This window comes from Abrus precatorius, unplaced genomic scaffold (assembly GCF_003935025.1).
Source record: "Abrus precatorius isolate BTA unplaced genomic scaffold, Abrus_2018 Scaffold3, whole genome shotgun sequence".
Taxonomy (NCBI): domain Eukaryota; kingdom Viridiplantae; phylum Streptophyta; class Magnoliopsida; order Fabales; family Fabaceae; genus Abrus; species Abrus precatorius.
The window spans coordinates 7,600,280-7,624,096 of NW_020874373.1; the positions used below are offsets into that span (position 1 = coordinate 7,600,280).

Here is a 23,817-nt window from a genome sequence, read left to right on the forward strand (position 1 = left end):
GAAAAAATAATAATAGATGTGATAAACAGACTGACGAAATGGGAATAAAGAAGTGTTTAAGGATTAGTGCCTCTTTTTGTTTCTGTTAGTCCTAACAAAATTTCATAAAAGACATATTTTTCGCTTTAAAGAAGATATGTTGAAGTAATCTGGTTAACAGGCAAATGTAATTAAATGAATGCATAAATAAATTTAAAACATGCTTTTTTTATTAGAAAAAATATTTTTAAAACTTATGCAAAATAATTATAAAACAAATAAGTTGAAAGATAATTTTAATTAGGTATTAACAGTGGTTTAAGTATTTATAAATTAAAGTTGATCCATGTATGACAAAAGTGTGGTTTTCTTTATATAGGAAGTGACCGAAGTGCATTTTTCGTTCCTGCTTTTTTGACTTGTGCTCGCTGCTCCTGTTATTATACCCACTAATTAGCTTCCTACTTTAGCACCATTGTTGTTGACTTCTCACTTCTCTCGCTGTTAGGCATAATGATATTCAACCTAGCACGAGTGATTTGACAATAACATAAATGAATGAAGCTGTGTTAATTTAATTTGTCTCTTTTAAATGCACAGTTTCTTAGCGTTTTTAAGTTTTTCCTTCTTCAGCCGACGGGATGGGAGCAATATTTCGTTTTTTTTAAAAATAATTATTTGACTGAAAACAATTTTATTCTAACAAACAGACAACCCATTAGTGGTTGACAATGATCTTTAAACTTAGAGTCAACGTTAAGCATGTTACGAGTGCTAAATAATTGGGTAAAAAAGATCTATTTAAGTTATGATATTGTGCATATTAAAACCTTTAATCTTAGTATTTGAAGTTTTACGTATGGCAGTTGCAATTTGTGAAGGAAATCAAGAGGAAAATGACTTGTTTGAAACGCCATTTGATGTTGCTGGCAATCAAAGTCCAACCAGTTCATGCAACTCAATTTTCCATCCCATAATTGGCATCCAAAGCGCAAGGTAAGGCAAGAATAGTTGACAAAAGCTAACCCTAATAACGAGAAAATAAACACATATTTTCACAACGTTGTTATTGCAACTTTAATTTTGCTATTCGTAACTTAGCTAATGTAGACACAAGACAGTACCTCGTGTTTGTAACATTTTTGTCCTCACGTGTGATGGACTACACGATGGTGGGGTCCGATCCATTGATTTAGAATTATGCGTATCTGAAATAATTTGAAGCACTTATATATTTTTTTAATGAAATATATGAAAATTAATTTATAATTTTAAAATAAATAAGGAGTTAATTGACTGCAGAAATGATGCTTGTTAAAGAGTCCTGTTCAAAGGTCACTAACGAAATGCCTTTTTTTAATCTGTCACAATTTTAATTTTTTTCTTTTTATCTTTTATTTTAAAAGTTTAAGAAAACATTTCTTTTTTTTTATTATACTCTTGCTTTAACAAAAAATTGAATTATTTTACACATTTATTATAGAATGCATAATTAATCATTGTGAAGTCTAAAAATTAATGGGACTAAATCACAAATCTGTTAATTTATCTGCAAATTAATCTATAAAAAATAGTTTACTTTTAGTATTAAGAGTTAGTGGATAAGATTAATAAATAAAAACTTATTTAATTAAGGAAAAAGAAAGATAAAATTATAAATTTAATGACGATTTTCTATAAACTAAAATGTTAATTAATCTTTTTTAACTGTATATAATAATATTAAATCACAGATAAAAAAAAATAATTATTTTTCTAAAAGATTTAGATCTATTCGGTTTGTGGGGCTAAGTTTTTCCCATTTTCTGACCTTAAGAAAACAGGAAGTAACATATCATACAGATTGTCTCACTTAATCATTTGACGGCACCCTCCTCTTTTGCAAAGACTATCACTTTGATACTTGATTGCGTTTATGTATTGCATAAAACTTCATTCTACAATCAAAATGAATATTTTATCTCAGCACAATTACTGTCCATTTTAGTTATATTATGAGGAAAATCGAAGTATAGCTTAGTGGGATAGGCGATACTTAAGGGGTGTGGCTTATGAAGCTGTAGTCCCGTGAAAACGCGATCCCTGTTGTGCTTCTTTTTCACAACAGAGAGTAATGGGTTTGGAAGCAGAGTCAGAGGCAGAGGCAGAACAGAGCAACATACCCATGCTACCCTTATTCTCCATCCAGGCAATGCAATCTCCACAGAGGTCAGGGACACTCACTCCACCTCTTCACACCTCTGCTTCTGTCCCTTTTCGTTGGGAACAAGAGCCTGGAAAGCCAAGACCTTGCAGTGCCCTTGTCACCTTCTCCAACACCAAGTGCTTGGAACTCCCTCCAAGGTTGCTCATACCATCTCCCACCACTGTCTTGCAGGGCCCTTATGTGACAAGTAACCGGTTTCGCTCTCCGTCTTTCAGAACCACCGGCAACTGCTATGGTTCTTCTGATGGAGGGGTGCTTGGAGCCATGGTTCTCACCAAAAGAATCAAGCACAATGGGTGGTGGTTTGGTTCTTGGAGGAAAAAGGCCTTCAAGCTCAAAAGAGAGGTCACTGGGGGTAGTCATGTGTTTCCCTCTAGTACTGACAAGGATACTACCACTGCAGACACTCACATGCCAAAGATGAAACGTTCTGGGAGCTTTTCCAACCTATCGCGTAGCAGGTTTCGTGTCTGGGTAAGGTTTAACTCTTCGTACATGCAACTTTTCCAGCTCTGATGACTATTTGGTTGGGTAATGCTTGACTTTATGACAGTATCTAGTGTTTCAGCGTTGGCTAGTGGCTACTTAAAACCGTATTGGAATTCATTAAAGCATGTAGTTTTGTGGTAGCAATTTATATCTTCTGGGTTCACGTGGTTTACAAGGTTAGGCTCCACTGGTTGGCCTCTTGGACCTGATCGTTTGCTAGGTCCACAAATTTTTAATTTTGCGTTGGTTTGACTGGGGATTATTTTGGGGGAAAATTTAGATTCTATTACACACGAGAGATTTCACTTGAATAAAGTTGCTACTTTTTTTAGTTGCCAAAAGGAAAGGTGCTATTTTCAGTTGAGTAACTGTTAATAGAACCCGGATTTGGCTCATAGAAAACAATTTGAAGGGTTCTGCTTAACCAAAGATGTGTGATTCGTGTCTCGAAATTAATGGGGTAAGATCTGTCATAAAAATGCAAATTGTCACTAATCTTCAATTTTTTGCAGACAAGTATATGTGATGGTTTGAAGCAGGCGATTCCATGGAGGAGTAAAAAACTGAAGAAAGATGGGAGTGGCCTTGGGCTCTAAAGATTTTGCTGGACTCAATCGTCTGGTCAAAAATCAAAGCTATCCACTAAATCTGTACTATATGTTTCCTTTATGAGATGACAATGACATTTAATTATAGAAGGGTAGCAGACAGAACCAGTTTCTTCTGTTGCTACGTCACTGTAAAACTTTGGGTTAGTTCATGCTTGCAACCTGTATGTTTTTTCACGTGACGAGTTGTACAGGATATTTTAGTTCATGCACTCAAGAAATGCTCTTGTCATATTAATTGGAGTTGGTGTGCTGTATGATAATTGATATGTCAGTGTACTGTAGGCATTGTTACGATCAAACATCAAAGTTTCCGTCTAATGTCCCGGGCAAAATCATATGGGCAGACATTACAAAATCTTAGTTTACCAAAAATGAAGTCGAAGGCATAACAAATTCTTCGAAGTTGTAAAATGTCTTGCGTAGGCTACACAAACATCATTTCAATAATATGTGAAATCAAACTAATTACTTTTTTATGTTATTAATTATAAATTGATTAATCAATTCGTATTTAGAAGAAATAATCAAATTACATATTTGTTTAAAAAAGTTAATTATATTTTAAATAACATTACTTGAAAGACATCACATTTTTAAGTGAAAGCTAAATTATGCTGTAATACTTTCGTCTACCTATTCGTTACGATATGTCAATTGATTATCAACCCAATAGGAGCCTCTTGGTGAAGGAAAGAGAATTGATTTCTGCAAAATTAAAAACAATTTCCCTCTATCAAGCATTCGTCGTAAATCGGTTATTATAATTTAAGGCCGTTTTCTCAACTCTTTTACAAACGGAGAAATAAAGTGACTCTCAGTGTTGTTTATTTCCCTACCAGGTAGATGAAACACAGTTCATAAAATTTAAATCGATGGAATGTTATGTTATTAGCTCGAGTTACGAAATATTTTTAATGACTTTAATTTATCTTTTTAGAGGTGGAGGTATCCTTAAGATTTTAGTATTCAAGATAATAGTAACCCCCTAAATCCTCATCAAAATGTTTAACGTTCTTGACATTTATATGTCAACTCGAATATTAAACGACATTGATATTTTCAAGTTTACGGTATACAAAAATCCTTCGTATTGACGCATAGAAACAATTTCAGAAATGGTATTTGCTAGTACCGGCAGAATTGATCAAGCGGCAGATAAACTGCTATTCAACCCAACACCTAATCTAACTTAACAAGATATGAAACCAGTAAATGATTCCGGAACAGATAGATCGTCAGAAAGGGAAGCTAAATCCAAGATCCAGTACTCTTATTTCTTGCACATTGAGAATTAAAATAAGTTCAAACAAAGAAGTTGGCAAATTTGCTCTTAAATCACAAGTCACCTTTACTTTTTACCAGTCATACCTGCAACGACCTGCAATGAGAAAGGCACCAATATCAGGAAACCATAAATGTGGTGGTAGGTGGTAGAAATCCAATAACCCTTCAAAACGAGCAATTTCTGCTACCAGTTAACATCTAATGGGGGCACTTAACGGCAGATTATTCTGAAGTCTGGACCTTTCGACTCGAAGACAAAACACCACCAAACAGAATTTTAGCACGACGAATATTATATTTACTATTCTGATGAAACAAAACATATGTATATTTATAAACTGCTTGGATTTGAAAACAGTATCACAAAGTTAATGCCAGAAGCAACACTCACGTCGCTTAGAGCAGGTTGAGGAGTTTGCTTGGTTGCCTGATATGAATCCAACATGGGCCTCACAACAGCAGGAAGAAAAAGACCTGATGAGAATTTCGCAACATAAAAAGTGAATAGCCTATCAATAGAAATGACGATATCCAAAGAGACAATATCTTCAACTTCAAATCTAATTTTAAATAGACCCGTGAAACAGCATACACTGGTCACCGAGAAAATTAATAAACCAAAAGAAAATAAAAAACCAGAGGCAAATATCTTACTATGATTTCTGCCTTTCCTAGTGCCCAAGGAGGGGAAGTTAGAGAAAAGAACCCCTAAAAAACCAAAAAGCAGAGTTCTACGTTTTTATTTTTATCCCTAATTATACAGAAAGAAATTTAAAGAGCAATTTGAGTTTAGTCCTGTATAAAACAAAAGCATAGAAGATTATTTACATGATTGTTGATCCACATGATGCATCCCAAGCTTCAGGTGATCTTATCAAATAAATGCATAGAAGATTCAGGCTAGAGCACGAATAATTATTTTGGTGATTGTGATCAAAGTGGTATTTGACAATCTGATGTGGCTGAATTAAATGAGGATTTCATGAATTGCAAATGTAGCAGAAATCACAATATAACATTACATTACAGTATTACACACACTCCAACGAAAGGACAACGATATAGAATCTATAACAGAATCTACTTCCATGTTCCAAACCTCTGGGAAGACTACAATTACAAATTTCAATTATTTTCCGAAAATCAAGTGCAGCCTTCCATGAAGCGATTGCAGATGGAAAGCGCTGCTAAATGAAAAAGAACTAGCGGAGTTTTTCACATGAAATTATTCACAAAGGGAAAATGGGAAAGGGGGAGAGGGTTATGATTAGGGTTTTGAGAATACCAAAGCCAGCGATGAGACAGGAAGCAGCGACAACTGGCTCTTGAACAACGAACATCTTCAATTTCTCCATCACTGCCATTTTCGAGTAAGATTTCGATTTCGATTTCCTTCCTCACTTCTGATTTCTTAGCTTCGTTTAAGTAAATGGCTCACTCGATTTTTTGGGTCTTTCACTCTCTTCTCCCCTCTCGTGCTACATCTGACTGAGGATTGGACTAGTGGGCCGTTAATGGCTGTCACGCAAATAGCCCGAAATGCTGACCCAAACTGAGCCCACCTTCTTGAGTTGTATTGGTCCGCTGGATGATTTGAAGGCCCACTGTCTGCCATTCTTTCCTCTCAGCTCTCCTGTCTTAATTATAATATTTTTTTTGACAAAGATTTAATATTAATCATGAAATATTTAGTAAAAGAAATAAATTAAAATTGCATATTTTATTCCTTTAATGTAAAGTGGGTGATATTTTGGTTTAACTTTTTCTTCAATCAAGTAAATCTCTTTAAACTAACAAAAGAAAGTAAATAATTTTAACTTTTAAAATTAAGTAATTTTAATTTTGTCATTATTAGTTTTAACTAATTTTTTTTAATTAACTTCATTTTATAAATTTATGATATATTTTTTTATGTAAAATAATTTTAATAAAAATAATAAATTTAGTAAAAAATTCATAAAATTTGTAGCATTGTATATGATATAAGGTTGGAGTTTCGAGGAAAAAAAAGTTTAATTACGCTGATTTTAAGTAAAACTTCATGTTTTGTTTAACAAATTTTGAACATACTATTGTTTAAAAGAATTTAATAAAATTGATTTGTGAAGATTTTGAGAAGAAATAAAGATGTTTATTGAATAAAGTTGACAACAGAACCAAAGTTACTTAATTATAATTTTTTTTAATATATAGCATATATGAACAAGTTAATGTACAAGTGTGTGATAAAAATATTTAGAATAGTCATAATTATTTATTAATTAAAAATAATAAAACTGTTTTTGCCGTTCATTATTGACTTGACTTGGTCAGAACAAAGTTAATACTCGTACAATGCACTACATAAACAAAGAATAAATGCATAAAATAAAATATGGACACAACTTCTACCATTCGATACAGGATAACAGCAAACCCAACCACTACAAGAGTTCCATCTCACAGGCTGTGCTCCTCAACAAAGGGTCACCCCCTACATTTTTTTAAAGTAATTAGTCAGAGAAATAAAGTTTTTGGCAGTTTATAGTTGGAATATTCTTCTCCTGCTATCTGGAAGATATTAAAAGAAATAGCTGTTTCGCATCATCTACAAGAAAAATATTTATGCACATCATCTCATTGAGAAAAACAGATTCATTACATAACAGAACATAGAATTTACAATACAAGGACTAACAAACAAATCTACAAAAATACATACACATCTAATAAAATAAATGGGGCCACCTTCCCTGAAAACCATTTCCCTTTATCAATCTTTTATGACAAGCAGGACTATGATCTAAATCTTACAGAATTATGTACGAGGCAACATCCAACCCACAGTCCATCCTAAGAGTATGCCAGCCCCAACAAGACTCAATCCTAAAGCAAATGCTACAGCATATGTTGTAATATCACATTTTGGCTTGCCATGCCTTTCTTGTTTGACATTGGATATTTTCTGCTTCCTCTTTCGTGAGTTTCTACCATCATAGGATATCCATGGCAAGGCCACTGGAAAGAGAGTAGAGATTGGCTGATCCTTGTTCTTAATCTGACTGCAAAGAGTCTCCAGCTGCAGCAGTTGTAACCACTGCTTATAGGCAAAAAGTTGTGAAGCCTGTTTGAAAATGAGAGTAACAATATGCTCTTTCTCTGCATAAGCTTGTTTTGCTGCTTCCTCTGCTTCCCTTGCCCGCGTTTGAGAGTGACACAAGGCTTCCATGAGTTGAGCTTTGCTGGGGTCTCCATCAAAAAATTTTTGAAACTTTTTGACATCCTCATATATTGGGGTATTACTGCAACAAGGTTCCAAGCCCAGACAAATATTACGCAAATAGAAAGCACAAAATCTATATAAGGTCACTTATTTGAAAGTAATTTGTAAACTAAAGATTTTTATAGTAAATTTTAGCCACTTAATGATCAAATGCAATAATCTTTAACAGCAAAAATACCTTGAACATTTGTCAGAAGCAAAATATAAAAGCCCTTCGTTGGGAGAAGGGCCTTGCTTGTTATGCATCAATCCTGAATCAAAACTTCCCTGTGTATGAGCTGACAAATCGGAAAAGCTTCTGGATTTGGCTTCCCAGTCATTAGATGCCCTTATTATTTTGTCATTATTACTACTAGCACATGGGTATCCCCTAAAATGCTTCTTTTGAGGTGGGGGAAGATCACAATTTTCAATATGGTTGAGTGATTTCTGTGAAACAAAGGAAGCTAAATCATCTCTATCTGTAGTCCTCCACCATGGCTCGGCCCTATCACCTTCAATCCAAGAATAATCTGATTCCAAGGAAAAATCATTTGTTTTCTTGGAGGACACTGAGCAGCCAACACAATCAGAGTCCATTCTCTCATGTTTTTCCATCACATCCATTATTTCCTGAAATTCTTGAGAAATCTTACTACCATCACTAGCTATCAAAGTTTCTACCTCTTCCTCTAATGCGTTTAACTGTTCATATGTCAAACCCTTTTGATACCCATAATTAGGTTGTAAATGCAACCACCACCTAGAGTCAGGTGATAGATTAGAAAATGATGATTTGCTGTTAACATGGGAGGGATTAACTGCAGCATGACCAGATTCATCAGCTACACTGGCAGGTTCAGCATCAACCAATTTAGATGTTGCACATGAAGATTGGCAACAAGCCAACTTGGGAGCTCTTTTTGCATCTTCTTGGACAAAGCAACGATTGGCAGCTCTCTGCCACAAAGCCCTTGCTTCTGCTGCTGCCATCGCTTATCTATTCTTTCTTCATACTTTCTGAGTGAAATAAATATATCAGTAGTTTAAAAATTCTGAATCCATTTAAGGGGAATTACGCATTATGTGGACAGCTGACAAAGTAAAAAACACACAAGCATCAAGAAAATACCTGTAATTAGTTGACACCAATGCACTTCTAGCCAAAAATATAATAAAAACAAAACATTGGGATGCATAAGATTGGCTCTACTACTCCAAATATCCACCATTAAAAGAAATATAAACAAAAAAGACAATAATTTTAGCACAACGCAGAAAAGATGAAAGTCATACCAGGGCAGATCAGTAGTAGTCTGACCTGAGAAGTCCAAATAAACACTTAAGGCATTTTAGCAACATGCTAGTAGCTTATGAAATCTGGTTGTCACTAAGGCTATGCTTGTTTCAGTAGGGGGAAAACGGAAATGCATTTGGACATGATAATATACTTTCACCTTTCACATATAGTCTTTGACATATACACATACATTTCCATTTCCCAATCATATTCAACCTCGCATAGCCTTGCAGAAATCAACAATTTAATGATGTTGTTGTCTAAGAAGAAGAAGCAGCAGCAAGAACAATGAATTGTTGCATCCTGCACAAGACTTTTTTTGCAAGAAAATTTCTCTGACTCCTCTTTCTTCAGGGAAAGATAGGCTAAATGTTGAAGACTTTGTCATCATGAGCTCTTAGGGCACGTGTTAATTAATAAAAAATAGGATTTATTACTTTTAATTATATACTTTTCTGTTTATAATTCTTTTAATCTATGCCTTAGGGCATACCATAGCAAAAGTCAAATATTTATGCCAGTTACCAGAAACTATAGTTGTGACACGCTTCAAGCGTTAATCTGAACTTCTGATGCACAAGATTAGAAAATCCATAAATGATGGCGATCACCACTTGAATTGACAATGTAAAAGTGCCCTATACCAAAAAAGGGGTCTCAACCTCAATTTTCCCAAAACCCGTGACAGAGTCATATTTTGGGCTTCTACATACACTATTGAAATCATATACCAAATACAACGGGGAAGGGAACAGATAACACGGAAACTAAAAACTCTCTTGCATGGCAGTGCCTCTCCAAGACTTCAAGTTACAAGATTTAACAAAACAGATCAAAATAGTCAAACCCAACCATATTCACAACAAGCATATAAATCAGTCAACACCCAAATGAAATCAGAAACAACTACAACAAAGAGAAGGAAAATTCGGCAAATTTTGCACCACCTAGAACATGAAAATCATTCAAAGAAGCGCAAACATACATGTAACGATCATGCTAGTGAGACAAAAGATGTTAAGTAGCCTTTGCTTATGAAAATTTAGAGATCAAAACGGAGTAAACAAAGAAAGATTGAGTGAACAAACCAAGGTGAGTGGATAGATCCAACAGAATCAGAGGATGGAGAAGAAGGTGATGACACTTGTTTTCTCGTTTTCGTTATCATTCTATTCTATAAGGTCGGTTTTCACAAACAGCTTTTTTCTCGCTCCGTTATAGACACGACAACTGAAGTACTGGACACTACGACGCCGTTTCGGCGTCATCTTTTATTACTTAATCAGTCTTTGTCAAATGGTTGGTCTGTGCTTAGCAATGGTGGGGTCCACGGAAAATTCAATCTCAAGAGTTTTTCATGATGCGTCCTAGTAATACCACGTGGGCAATGAAGCTCAAATCAACGGCTGATAGCTTGTCCTTCTGGCCCTAAAAAGATAAGTAGGAAAGAACTCTTTATCTTTCTTCCAAATGAGAGACACCTTTTTCTTTTCATTTGTTCAAGGGGCACATAAGAAAACCTCTTATCCTCAAGGTCATGCCAACCCCCAGTTTGGCTTGTCCTAAGAATTAATTAGGTATAAGAGCTATAAATGCTTCTTTTTGTGCTCTCGTCATAAAATTTATTGAAAATACAGAGTCAGTGAGATTTTAAAATAGTCAATGAACTAATTTTGTAAAATAATCACCCTTTAAAACTCTTTATTAAATGTTTTTAATCATTTTACAAAACAAAACATTAAATATTTTTCGCTTTTTTAATATAGAAGACTAATTCTTTAATATAATAAGTATCTTTCATTTAATATATTAATATGCCTAATTAATAACTTAATACTCACGTGTTAGCATTTTAAAATGCTTATTGATGTTGTTTAATAACCTCGTAATATCGAAAAATAATAAATATTGTTGGGAATAGATTAAGATTCACCATTCAGAAAATCATTGCATTGGGTGGGTGTATTCAAACTTTATAAGAAAACAACGTGCGTGCCCTTGTTTTATAGTTGACATAATAATAGGAAATAGCTTGAGTAGAAATGGAATATGAGCATAATTGTGATTCACGTAAGGTTTTCCATTCGGGTTGCCGAGAGAGAAGAGAAGGATCCATTTCGATGTTGGTAGGTGAATCCACAGATCCGGCTTCACTCTCTCACTCTTTGTCTGTGGCCCACAACTCGAGCAGGTCACTTCACTTAACCCAATGTTCTATTTATAAAAAAGTTTATCTTTCTTTAAAAATAAGGTAATTACTTTTTCAAAAAAATAAAAAAACGACGAGCGTTTTACTGTTTAAATAAAGGAATAATAATAATAATAATAATGTGAGGCCTAATAATGGCTTAGTTAAACATTAGTGTTAAAATGGTCTCCAAATTTTGGGGAAAAAAAAGTGTATAAAACTCTCTAAGGGCTTGTTTCTCTCTGGACCTGGCTATTTTCAGTTACAATTATTATTATATTTTTATATTTGATTTTTCTTTTTTTATCTCAAAATTTTCCTTATATCTTCTATTTATCCTTTTTACACTCATTTAGTGGTTATAAAATTATCATTTTCCTTTCAGTTTGTCTTCAGTGCACCGCACTATCCTAAACAAGGATATTAGTGTGAATTTATTAGCTTGACATTTCAATAGAAGAATGGAATTTCGTAGCTAAAGCATATATACGCCTCTAATTGAGAAACAAATCAGCAAATCTCTGGAAAATGATATTGTAGTATTTTTGGAATGAAATCCTCTTACTGTAATGTGGCAATAAGATACAGGTAGCGTTCAAGTGTAGTAGGAACCCTTACTTGAATAAATTTTGATTTTGCACAAATGTTTGTTCTTGGAAACAAAAATGGCCCTCCCATATACAGTCTTATGGTCAAGGGTCATTGTGCCTCGTAATTTTTTCCCACATCCGTGTCTCGTGCTCATAAGAAATGAATATTGTTATGTCAACAAATGCCATCTAACGGATAATTAGCTGAATAGGAACTTTATTTTATAAATGAAAAAAAGAATTATGCATTACTAAAATTTTAATCAGTACAAGACAGTTTGATGAATCTTCCAGCAAGATTGATGAAATTCCTAGTGGCAAATCTTCAATCCAGAACTGTTCACCAAAAGGAAAAGCAAGGGAAGCTAAATAATCAGCTAATCTATTGAGTGATGCATAAATAAGAACTACTGTTTCTTGGCATGTGTATAAATTTATAAAAATTAACTGTTCTTAGAAACTAGCAGGCTCAGGATGTTCGTAACTTCAATGAACTCTACACTACAAACTAGGTTTTCTATTCACAAAAGTCAAAAGTTGAACCTAAATCAAAATGAATTCATGCATTCTATCCAAATGAAGCAATGGGGTTCATTTGTTTGAGATGTTCTTATAGCTTGATATCTTACTTTCCCAAGTTTAGGACCATTTAGTTTTGGTCTCGGATGAAGTTATACAGACACCTAGATATGTAAATATGTCTCTAACAGCAGCCTTTAACAACTTAAGCTAAAGGTTTTATCCAACGAACTATATCAGTTCCTCGAATCAACAGAGATAAAATTAACACTCGTGCATAACATCTAGCTAGAGATTGTTTCTTATGCAAATGTCTTGGTGGGAGCTCTCTTCCACTTCCAGTTATTATGTTAAAGTTAACATCTAAAAATAAACTTCGAATATAATATTGGATACAATTATTTTATTTTATTTTTTTCATATACGCATATAAAGAAAATACTTTCCTAAATTCAACGAGACACCTTCTATGTCAATAAAACATTTTAATTTTCTCTAATGTTTCACTTCAAGAATTTTTCTTCCATTATGTGCACTACCTTATATGAGGTAGTCTCGCACATTTTCTCTTGATCCTAATCCTACATTAATTTACTACAGGATATTAAAAAAACAGGCTTAACTAATTTTTAAAAGTTAAAAAATTGTGTAAGTTTTTTAAAAATATTTTGATTATATTCTTAACTGATGGGACATTTTAATACACCCCTTTTCATGTCTAGGCATTTTATGTAAAATATTTATTTTATTTTTTTCAAATATTTAGACGAAAATAGTAAAAAAAACATATTTTCACTGTTTCAGTATAAATATTTAAAAAATAAACAAAAATATTAATTTTATAATTAAAAAAAAACAATAAAAAAATACATTTTCTAAAATCAAACGTTAGCTTCCTTTCCCAATTCTGTCCCAAACTTTTCTTCATAACAAGGGGAGCTGTTTATGGCAAGCTTAGGACTTGTTCTTTAGCTTCCAGAACCTTGGAATGTCCTCTCGATCTAGCTCTCTCTAACTTGTACAGTAAAGCCAAAGGTTTTCGTTTCAGAATTAGCTTCTCCCAGTTTTCACTGGACTTTGAATTAATGGCAAAGATTTACATGTAAGACAATTTTAGGTGTACCAAATTTATATTTTATGTAATAGACCAAACAACAAAAACTTTGCCTGAATGTATGAATTCCAAAATGTTTTTTGTGTTATTTTTCCTGCTCTGCGTACTAGTCTTATGTTTGAAATACATGCATGTGTATAAAAAAAGATAACATTGGCACATTGGTATTACAACCATTTGTCGATAGATATTTGAAAATTGAAATCCAGAATCCGATATATCTCCATTTTCCATGAACTGCGTCGGTATAGCGAACAAAATATTAGGCGTTTATAAATTCCAATATTTTTGTCTTTAGCAATTCGTATAGGATCTTCCTTAACAGTTGAGCTATTCCATTCATTTCTTAGTTCTATGTTATTAGGGCTGAAACTGTATAATCTTGAGAAGACTCAGAATACCATCGACTTCATCTAAACTTTTTCTTCATCAAAGAATACCATACACTCTTTCTAGACAAGGTTGTCTTGTTGTGAGATCAACGCCTCCAGCATAGACTCTGCATATTCGAAACTTGAAAATCGGATCAACAACTACTTTGTCAGGATTACATTTTATTATAAATTATAATTTATTCTGTTATAATTGTATATTTTTCTCACTTATTTTCTTATGTATTTTTAATAAACTTTTTTAAAGTTTAGATTAAAGTAAACAATGTTGGAACTACATTTAAAACTGTAATCAATAAACCCAAAATTGTAGCTAAATTAAACAATATTTTTGTTAATATAAATATTTAAGGTTAATTTTATGTGTTTAAAAATAGTAACTTTTTATTAAAAATATAGTACTATATTTTTATATAATAAATATTTTTTAATAAAAAATAAAATAACTACTTTTAATTACTTGAAATTGTCTCTAATGATGTAACATTTTTCATTGAACGAAGATAAGGGAATATATTTTCATAGAAAAATTTTATGTGGTGAACTCTATTTAATCTATTCATAAATATTTATAAATAAGATAAGATCTGTCTGTTATTGTTATAAAGAAATATATACACAATTTTTCATATAATAAGGTCACATAAAAAAGTAAAAACGCATGAGAAGATCAGGATCCATTATCTTGTGTTTATTTCACATTAAGTAACATATGCTGGCAATTTGTATTTACAGGCTAGATAACCTATAAGACTTTTATTTGCTTTCATAATTCAAGAAAAATTGTCAACGGATGCATAAGCACCCTCCTTCCTGATCATTTAGTAATATATTAGGAGTTTACAAAGCATTTTTGTTAAGAAAATTATACACACGAGTGCATTTATCCTAAACTAACATTTAACAGTGTTTTAGCAGGTGTTAACATTATCAATGCTATATACCCAGTCACCTTCTACAGGAAATTCAAATGGATCTAAGACCATGGAACAATCAAATTCTAATGACAAAGGGTCAAGGTGGCCCTGAGCGTTGTTGTTACTAATGCTCAACAACTGGTCTTTTTGTTCTCTCAGCTCTGATACCCGAGTGTTTATCGATTCCAACTGTGCTTTCAACTCTTGAATCATCTTTTGTAACTGATAAATAGCTCCAGCACTGCCATAAACTGGGTCTCTAAGCCTTGCCGTGGCCTCGTAGACCATGGATTTAACCGCATCTTCTCTCTTTGTTTCCTCCACCATCTAGATCAATAAGAACATATATGTATTAGAATATTAAACGTACCTTCTTCTATCTGTCTCCTTCATCATGTTAATTTAAACGTCTAAGAAGAAACGACGAATACTCAGTTCATTGGTGTGCAAAAGTTAGATTTATGATTATACCGTTTTCCCTAAATTTTTCTCTCTTTTAAAGAAAAAATGATATTTGATTTTATAACAGATCGATTTTACAAGTATCATACAGCATATTTTACCAATTCAATCATATATAATATTCAGGGAAATGAAACAGTAAACATTGGACAAAAACAAGCCGTCTAAAGAGACTAATTTGGAGGATTTTGATTAAAGTAAGATAAAAAAACTTAGGGTACTGCCAAAATGGGTGCATTGCATGTATATCCACTTGGAAATTATAATTAATGCAACAGTGTTGTAAAATTAAGGGTATAAATCGTGTACGGAGCTATGTATCCCACCTGAATCATTTTGATAACGTTGCTAGCACCGAACACTCTATGCACTCCAACAAATTTCTCAATCTCATCAGTTGGGAAATATGGAGCAAGTAGGCACTTACTATCACATCTTCTGCGCAGCATCCTGCAAGCTGCACAAGGTTGATGTATCCTCGCCTTTGCCTCAGCATGGAAACCCATATCTTTCAAAGATACAAACTAATTTAATGTCTAGGCTGAATAATTAATGAAGCACGTATATATATATATATAGAGAGAGAGAGAGAGAGAGAGACAGAGAGAGAGAGAGAAGATGGAAGAGTTTGTTATAATAGGAGAAGCAGAAAAAGTTCTTGCTTTGGTGCTAGCTTTTTCAAAGGTTAAGTGCAAGGAAGATGCAGAGGCGGCCACTAAAGACAGATTTTGGATGATGCTATTGTTGAAAAAATAAATAGATCAATAACTTTTTATTTGGTCGAAAAATAAATTAATAACTTGAGAAGGTTATGTCAGTCTCATTGTTGGGACAGTGGACCTAACACACGGTAACCCTTTCTATAACTGGACAATTTGGAGAATAGGACCAGTTACTGGTCCAGCCAATGCAACTCCCACATGCATGGCGAGATCCAAGACCAACTACTCTTCGAAGGAGACAATACATAAACAAGCCAACAAAAAAGAAGAAAACAAAAATCAATTTTTTGTTTAGGAGTCAGTGATATATAATTTTGGGAGACACTTACAATAGACACTCACAATAGATATTATTTTTAAATTGATTTTATATTGTAACACTGCAGAATCACTTTATTATGAATTAGTTTTTATATATATATATATATAAATGCCGTATGACTTCACTTTAACATTTAATAAAATGAATATTGACAAAAAAAAGTATGTGATTCATCTTTTAACAAAAAAAAAAAAAGAACAAGTGATTATGATTCAATTACATACTTCCCTATAATTTATAGCTTTTTAGATTCAAATACTTGAATACTTGTTTGCTTACTTTATTTTTTAAGAAATAAATTATTTACTTTATAAGAGAGCTAAAACAAATATAATTTTTAAAAAATTTGTATTAAAATGTAGTAAGTCTTATTTATAAAATTACAATTTTTAAAGTATCATTTGCTAAATTATTAATGAACTTTGTTTTACTCTTTTCTTATTTCTTTCCTTGTTTTCAAATGAAAATCAGTATTCCCTTCACTTATTTTTTAATTGCTTAAGGTTGTGATATAAGAATTAAGTAAGAAATAAAATTAATGTTTAATTTTATGAAAATTATTAATCAAATATAGATATGTATTATCTTCTATATGAAACACTTATATTAAAAATATATATCAATTAATTATTAAGAGTGAAATTAAAATAATATATTTAACTCATTAATATTATAAAATAATAATGAAAATGAAATAAAACATAATTATTAAAATGTCAAATAAAAGGAAATGAAGGGAGTACATGCATAAGAATTCTATATATATTATCTCCTATACATAAACAAGTTACTAAATTGTGTGCGTATGTATATATATAATTTAATTTTAATATGCATGGCTATATATAAATATTATTACATAGCGTACTTAATCTGCTGAATTTTTGGACGTATACACCGTCAAATAAACTTCAGAGAATTCAAAGTAGGAAGTGTAAAATGTCTAAACACATCGCGATATAATATGTTAATTTCTTTAATGTTCCTTTCTGGGGCTTCTTTTATTGAAAACTGAAAAGAAAAAACAAAAATGTTAGCTAGCTTAGCTTGACTGATTGCGCTTTATTTCACCTATCTTACGTGTTTATATATCCCATTGTTATGAGCATGTGATCACAGCCAAGATTTGACTGCAGTGGACCGCAACTGCAAAATATGAAAGAAAATCTCCCAAATAAAGTAGAATTAATTAAATTTTTGCTGTCGGTGCTCGCAAGCTAGCTAGGTGCCAGTCTTGTTCGATCAATTTAAGATGTTACGCATATAGACGTCTTATCTTCTGTGACTCCTTTTCGCTATTTGTAGGTGACTGAGAATGGAAACTTTAATTTTTACCATGAGTTGTGATTTGTGAACTTCTGATTAATATATTATACTCATATTAGGAAAAAAGAAAAAGTATGCATACAATTAGAATCAGAAGCTATAAATATATTAATTTGATTGTAAAACATATTTTGATATATTTGACATTTTTTGGGGTCGGGGGAGTCCGAAGAGAAAAGAAACTCCGCCCTTACTCTAAGATACTGTGAAAGGGATGATTTTCCATTATATTATTGTAAATATATACAGCTTTTTATACAAATTAGTTATTGATTTATAGGAAAGAATAATACTATAAATTTTTATCTAAAGAAACAACATAAGTTAAGTGATGAGAGTTTCTGTAAACGTGTATAAATAAGTTTTATGGTACTCTCTAAAATTAGGAGTATTCTGTGCTCTTTTTCATTATAGAGTAAGTGATTTATTTGAAAGAGCCATAAATATTTTTTAATTTTTAAATATTAAATAAATTACACTCCTTAATTTAGAAAGAGTATATAATACTCTTTAATTATAGGGATACAATAACAATTACCATGTGTATAAGAAATATATGATATATGAAAGATAAATAAATGATTCAATTAGATTCCTCCCTAAGCTTAAGACTATGCATGAGCTTGAAAGTGAGGTGTCAAATGGTTACAAAAAGAGGTTTTTAGTGAAGATATCATCTAGTTAGTGATGAGATGAAATAAATATGATGCAAATGTTTCTTTCTTGAATTTTATCTTGGACAAAGTGATAATAAATCTCTATAAGTTTGATGCGTTCATGAAATATTGAATTATTGACAATGTGTAGCGATGCGGATTCTTAATTAAGTGAGAAGGAGCTGAAGTTAAGTGATTTCATTGATAGTATTAGCCATGGCACGTTATTTGACTTCGACTTATGAGTGAGAGATAATAGATTGTTTCTTTGTTCGCCATAAAAAAAGACTAGGGCCAAGGAAGGTACAGTGACCAGAAGTAGAGTGACATATGATGGTGCATGAGATACAGGGGGAAGATTTGCAGTGAGTGATAATTGACTCCTTGGTTGAACAAAAGTGTCTCGCAGACCAATTAGAAACTGCATAAGTCGACATTGTTCAAGTTGGACAATGTATTTGTCTTTCGCAGCACATGAGCATGTTGGCAGAGAGTCAAAGAGCTTTAACTCATCCTAATAGTTACGAAGCTTGTTGTAATAGGTGGCAATGAAGTGATTTTGTTTATGTAAGGTTGCAATATGGCGTTCAAGCTCATAGATGTGACAACCATTAGCAGTGGAAAAACGAGCTTTGAGATCAGACCACACAGTGGTGACACTTAGGGCTATAAGATGCTCTCTAGCAAGTATGGGAAGACTGCAAGATCAACAGAATCAAATTTGCACTGTCCTTTGCGGGCTACAGTCATGGTAAGGGCCCATGAATTGTAATTCTCAAGGCCAGTTAGCACATTGTCTACCAGTTTCCTCTCAATGCCATCAAATGAGTGAATGTAGTATGGACTCACTGAATCCAGAAGAGTGGAATGGATAGCAGAGGTGGTGTGGTGGAGGAAGCTTCAGTTGTCATGACAAAAAGATTATTCTTCTTCTAATACCATCTAAGATATTATGAAATGAATGATTTTTCATTAAATTGTTACAAAATATACACAATTTTTATTATAAATTAGTTTGCTGATGTATAAAAAAAGAATAATGCTATAAATCTTCTGTACAAAGAAACACATTAATCTTGAATCAAATAATTCAGTTATATTTGAAACCCGTGCAGAGATGGAATATGGCCTCAGCATTAGAGTCCAGAAGGATGGCCTCAAGGGAGGCAGATTCACGATCAAGTTGGTTTCTCCTACACCATAAAATGTGCTAATTTTCTCTTGCGGAGAATTTTAGCTGTGAATTTTCATATTATATTAAAAAAACATATAAATTATTATAAGATATTTTTAATTTCTATAAATATGATTAAATTTAATTCTAGTCTCTAAGAAATATTCTTGTTAACTGTAATTTTCATAAATTTTAAAACTTTTAAATAGCCTCTCTTGCCGATTACAAAGAAGTATAACATGATCTGTATTTAAATATGTCTAGTTATTATCTTCACTCGCTGACATAATATTGACATCACAAAATGATAATAAATATTTTTGTTTAAAATGTATAAAAAATTTAATTAACATTTTTTAAAATTAAAATTATATATAAATCAATATTAAAAATCAGTTAAACTTTAAAAATGAATAAATTTCTTTACAAAGCAAAACCCAAATATCAACAAGTCACGTTGGTTGACGGCTTAATAACTTTAAAGCAAATGCTAGAAAAAAATCCACACAAAATATCAAATTATGACAAATGGATATGTATCAGAGACTACGGTATTCCGACTCAGTATCTGATGTCAATTGTTAAGATGTTAATGGCACCACCGAGAAGAAAAAAGTGCAAAACAAAATATTCAAAGAAAGGAGAAAGAGGAAAATTTGGAATATACAGATCTAGTAATTGTGAATTGTGTCACTAAAGAGTCTTATATTCAATTTCTGTTTGCGATTTTTAACGGTATATATGATATACCTTTCGCATTATTGAAAGTGGGGATGGAAATAAATAAAGTCACTTGTCAAAGATTTGTCAAATAAATATGGATAAGATATTTTTAAAAGTTTATACAGTTTACAAATTTTAAGTTATTTAATTTTTTAAAATCCAGCCGATCGATTAGTTTACTTAAATAATTTATTATTATTATTATTATTATTATTATTATCATTATTATTATTAATCTTTTACCTTTTTTACAAGTTGAAGTTTATTAACTTATATATAAATTTAAGTTAATTAGTGTATTCTTATACATATTAAATTTCAGTCTTCAATTTTTTAAAATTGTTTTCTTTTTCATTATAGCATATGCCTTTTTTTTTGGCATTGAGTATTTATTTTCTTAATTTTTATTCTTTTAAATTAATTTAAATATTCAATATGTTATTAAAATAAAGATATAATTTAGTTAATGTAAATTATTCAAGCTCACACGTCAAAAGCTTAATAAAACTTGTTTAGTTAATTAACTAAACGAATTTAAATTTAAATTTAATAATTACTTGTTGCTTAAACACAATTTTATTTATTATATTTACTTAAAATATTGTAACTCCACTTATTATTAGTATTTTATATTCATCACTTATTGTAATTTTATCTTTTATTTTTTTAATTAGAATAGTCTCTGTACATCTTTCACTTATCATGTATTAAATATTTTTTTTAGTTTTGTATACATATCATAATTTTTTTATCAAATTAAAATATTATTTTTATCTTTAATTTTTAATATGATCAAAGAAAATGTTTATATTCTTTAAATAATAATTAAATTTTTTCCATCAATCTTATACATTATGAAATGGTTATAAATCATTATTATAAATTTTTATCAATTAAATTAACAGTTATTGTGGAACAATAACTGCCGTCTAATTTTCTACTATAGATGTTTAAATATGCTAGGTCACGAGTGGAGATTTAGTTTGCCTTAATTGGGCCGATAAGGGAGGGTGTGTAACGGTCTATATTATTGGACGGGCCTGAACTCAGAAATTTGAGCACTCTGGACTTTAAGAAATGGGTCATGTGGACCACTGAAGTACGATATGACTATTAACTACTGATATATCCCCACGCTTCTTCACCAAAAATGGCAAGCAATGGTGGAATTTGTTGGTTAAAAAATGGTGAAGGCATGGGAGAAAGGATAACAAGTTTTTTTTTTTTTTTTTCAGCTTGTCAATATACGATGGAAAGTTGGAAACTGTGGAAAGCAATTTTGAGTTGCTGTACTGTGAAATTAGTGTGAAATTAGAGTTCATCTTCTGCATAATTATAATATTTCTTAGTATATAAAAAATATTATCAATTCTAATGCTAGATGCTGTGAGTACATTAAAGCATAGCAAAATTGCGTCGTTAACTATGATTAAGTGCTTCAAAATTACGAAATCATTTTTTAAAATATTGAATGCTATTAATAATTGGAAAATAAAAATCCATACTTTACACGATTGGGAAATTTTTAATGAAAAAGAAAAAGAAACTAAAACTGTGTCATAAAATTAGTGGGAGTAGAGTAAGGTTGCATTGTAAAACTTGTTAAAATAAAAATAGGTACTAAGGAAGCTCTGTAACTCATTGTATAATGCCGTGTCATCAGAATTAGGAACAAATCCTGCACAATTATTTTTGTTCAATAATAGAAATACAATTTTATATACCATGCTTAGCAGAACTAGATACAAGAAACAAGAGATTGCATTGTCAAGAATGAAAAAAAACTGTTAAAAAAATATTATCAATGTATTATCACCACTATTTTTAATGTATCTCATTATAATTTCTAATGAAAAAATTTATTGATTGATTTCTTAGTTAAAAAAATCTAGTTAATAAGATCTAATATTTTTATCATACATAAAAAATATCTTTTATCTTCTTCTTTTTTTGGTAAAATTGGATTATATTAAAAATGTAAGTTTGATATTTATTACAAATTGTTATCTCTCTATAAAATAATTAAGGAATAGTGACCCATAATTCTCATTTTTATCTAAACATTTTTTCAAACTTATATGCACTGTATATATGACTTTCTTTCATATAAAATTTTAAAATCATCCAAATTTAAGATCATGGATGTTTTTTGTTTTTTTCATCCCAAAATTAAGACAGGTGTTCAAATTCAGTAAAAACTTATAAAAATAGACATAAACAATTTACTAAATGAATGGTAATAAATAAGTTATGGTTATTGTAAAGGTAGATTTTATCATTCATCTATATGTTTTAACAAAATTAGAAATACATAAAATGCATTTCGACGTATCATTCTTAAAAAATAAATTAAGCAAATGAAGTGCTTGTATGGTATAAATTCATTACTTTCATATTAGTTGCAGTTTTTTTATATAGTAAATATACATGACCTTTTCATGTGTCACTAATAAGTCAAACGTATTAGCAAAACCTTTACGTAATGCGGGGAATATTTTCTACATGGAAGCTGACTTTTACAAGTTTTCATATAACTTTAGTAAGTCAAAAAAATATAATGAAAGAAGTAAGGTCAAACTTTTACGGGTCAAAAAAATATAATGAAAGATACGAAAATAATAGAAAGCTTAATAAGTCAAAATTTACTGAAATATCAAAGGAATTAATAGTATACTTATTTCACCACTGGTTCTATTTTTCGCTTCATATTAATTTAGTTTCTAATTAAGCTGCAATTGTAATATGACAAAATTATAAAAAAATATTTAACAAAGTTTAAACGTTACTGTACGGGAATTAGATGGAGCTAAATACAACTTGGTTAAATCAGAGTTTTAAAAAGTAAATTAATCATTTGACAGATAATAGTCGTTTAATTATATATTTTAATAAATATACATAAAATTTTAAGAAATAAATTTTAATTAATATAAAAGAATCATCCTATAGGTTTTACTTGATAAAAATCAATAATACAGAATTAAATAATAGTAATTTATAAATGATTTTTAATAATTTTGTTATCACTAATTTTAAATTTTAACCAGTCAAACAACTTGACTGGTTCTTCATTGATTTTATGCCCTGTTAATTTTCTAATATGTCCGATCCGAACATATAACTTGGACAGTCTATGGTTTTAGATTAACAACCCCGTTTGAACAAGTGGGTGACCAGACACTAAACTGATTATTCTAATCCGAAATTTCCACCACTGAATTTAATGAATTATTATCTAAGTTGATTTTGTGTGGGCTAAAGATTAATTAGATCGGTCTGCAAGTTTATATTACATATTTATTTATATAATTTTTTAATGATATTAATTTCAATTAATTAATTTATAACATCATATTTAAATCAATTAGTATTAAAAATTTAAAAATAATTTTTTTATTTGGCATAAATAAACATTGATCTTAAGATAATATTTAAATAAAAATAGTTATAATAATCTCCTTTAAGGTTAGCATTAATTACGGCTGCACTTTCTTTGGGTGAAAACTTGCACTTACCCTCCCTTAAATGGAACCTTCCTTATTTTATTATTTCAAAGGACGTTACATGTTTGATCTGAACATACATTTTGTGCGCGTAATTTT

At 31.0% G+C, this 23,817-nt stretch overlaps 4 protein-coding genes across 4 annotated transcripts; 1 reads left to right on the forward strand and 3 right to left on the reverse strand.

The window, feature by feature from the left end:
* The first annotated feature begins 2,084 nt into the window (after nucleotides 1–2,084).
* Nucleotides 2,085–2,701, forward strand: LOC113862087 (uncharacterized protein At4g00950-like). The gene has a single exon (XM_027495232.1). It carries the CDS (start codon nucleotides 2,093–2,095, stop codon nucleotides 2,699–2,701), a length of 609 nt encoding a protein of 202 aa, XP_027351033.1. The 5' UTR covers nucleotides 2,085–2,092.
* Nucleotides 2,702–4,436: 1,735 nt separating this feature from the next.
* On the reverse strand, nucleotides 4,437–6,047 carry LOC113862031. Its single transcript, XM_027495187.1, has 3 exons — nucleotides 5,855–6,047; nucleotides 4,961–5,043; nucleotides 4,437–4,663 (listed from the first exon to the last, which is right to left on the reverse strand). The coding sequence occupies exons 1-3, from the start codon at nucleotides 5,931–5,933 to the stop codon at nucleotides 4,634–4,636; spliced, it is 192 nt and encodes a 63-aa protein (XP_027350988.1). The 5' UTR covers nucleotides 5,934–6,047; the 3' UTR covers nucleotides 4,437–4,633.
* Nucleotides 6,048–7,133: 1,086 nt separating this feature from the next.
* On the reverse strand, nucleotides 7,134–10,301 carry LOC113862027. The gene is made up of 3 exons (XM_027495184.1): nucleotides 10,199–10,301; nucleotides 8,010–8,830; nucleotides 7,134–7,850 (listed from the first exon to the last, which is right to left on the reverse strand). The coding sequence occupies exons 2-3, from the start codon at nucleotides 8,801–8,803 to the stop codon at nucleotides 7,367–7,369; spliced, it is 1,278 nt and encodes a 425-aa protein (XP_027350985.1). The 5' UTR covers nucleotides 8,804–8,830; nucleotides 10,199–10,301; the 3' UTR covers nucleotides 7,134–7,366.
* A 4,523-nt stretch (nucleotides 10,302–14,824) lies between these two features.
* LOC113862088 (LOB domain-containing protein 1-like) lies at nucleotides 14,825–15,798 on the reverse strand. Its single transcript, XM_027495233.1, has 2 exons — nucleotides 15,619–15,798; nucleotides 14,825–15,157 (listed from the first exon to the last, which is right to left on the reverse strand). The coding sequence occupies exons 1-2, from the start codon at nucleotides 15,796–15,798 to the stop codon at nucleotides 14,825–14,827; spliced, it is 513 nt and encodes a 170-aa protein (XP_027351034.1).
* Between the last annotated feature and the right edge of the window lie 8,019 nt (nucleotides 15,799–23,817).

Excerpts from the sequence above, each read along its gene's own strand:
- LOC113862087 (XM_027495232.1), top strand. The coding sequence starts at position 2,093 with ATGGGTTTGGAAGCAGAGTCAGAGGCAGAGGCAGAACAGAGCAACATA.
- LOC113862031 (XM_027495187.1), bottom strand. The coding sequence starts at position 5,933 with ATGGCAGTGATGGAGAAATTGAAGATGTTCGTTGTTCAAGAGCCAGTT. Across the intron at positions 5,044-5,854 it reads CTGTCTCATCGCTGGCTTTG|GTCTTTTTCTTCCTGCTGTT; the intron begins GTATTCTCAAAA and ends AATTCTCATCAG. Across the intron at positions 4,664-4,960 it reads CTCAACCTGCTCTAAGCGAC|GTCGTTGCAGGTATGACTGG; the intron begins GTGAGTGTTGCT and ends TTCTCATTGCAG.
- LOC113862027 (XM_027495184.1), bottom strand. The coding sequence starts at position 8,803 with ATGGCAGCAGCAGAAGCAAGGGCTTTGTGGCAGAGAGCTGCCAATCGT. Across the intron at positions 7,851-8,009 it reads GCTTCTGACAAATGTTCAAG|TAATACCCCAATATATGAGG; the intron begins GTATTTTTGCTG and ends ACCTTGTTGCAG.
- LOC113862088 (XM_027495233.1), bottom strand. The coding sequence starts at position 15,798 with ATGGGTTTCCATGCTGAGGCAAAGGCGAGGATACATCAACCTTGTGCA. Across the intron at positions 15,158-15,618 it reads ACGTTATCAAAATGATTCAG|ATGGTGGAGGAAACAAAGAG; the intron begins GTGGGATACATA and ends TTATTGATCTAG.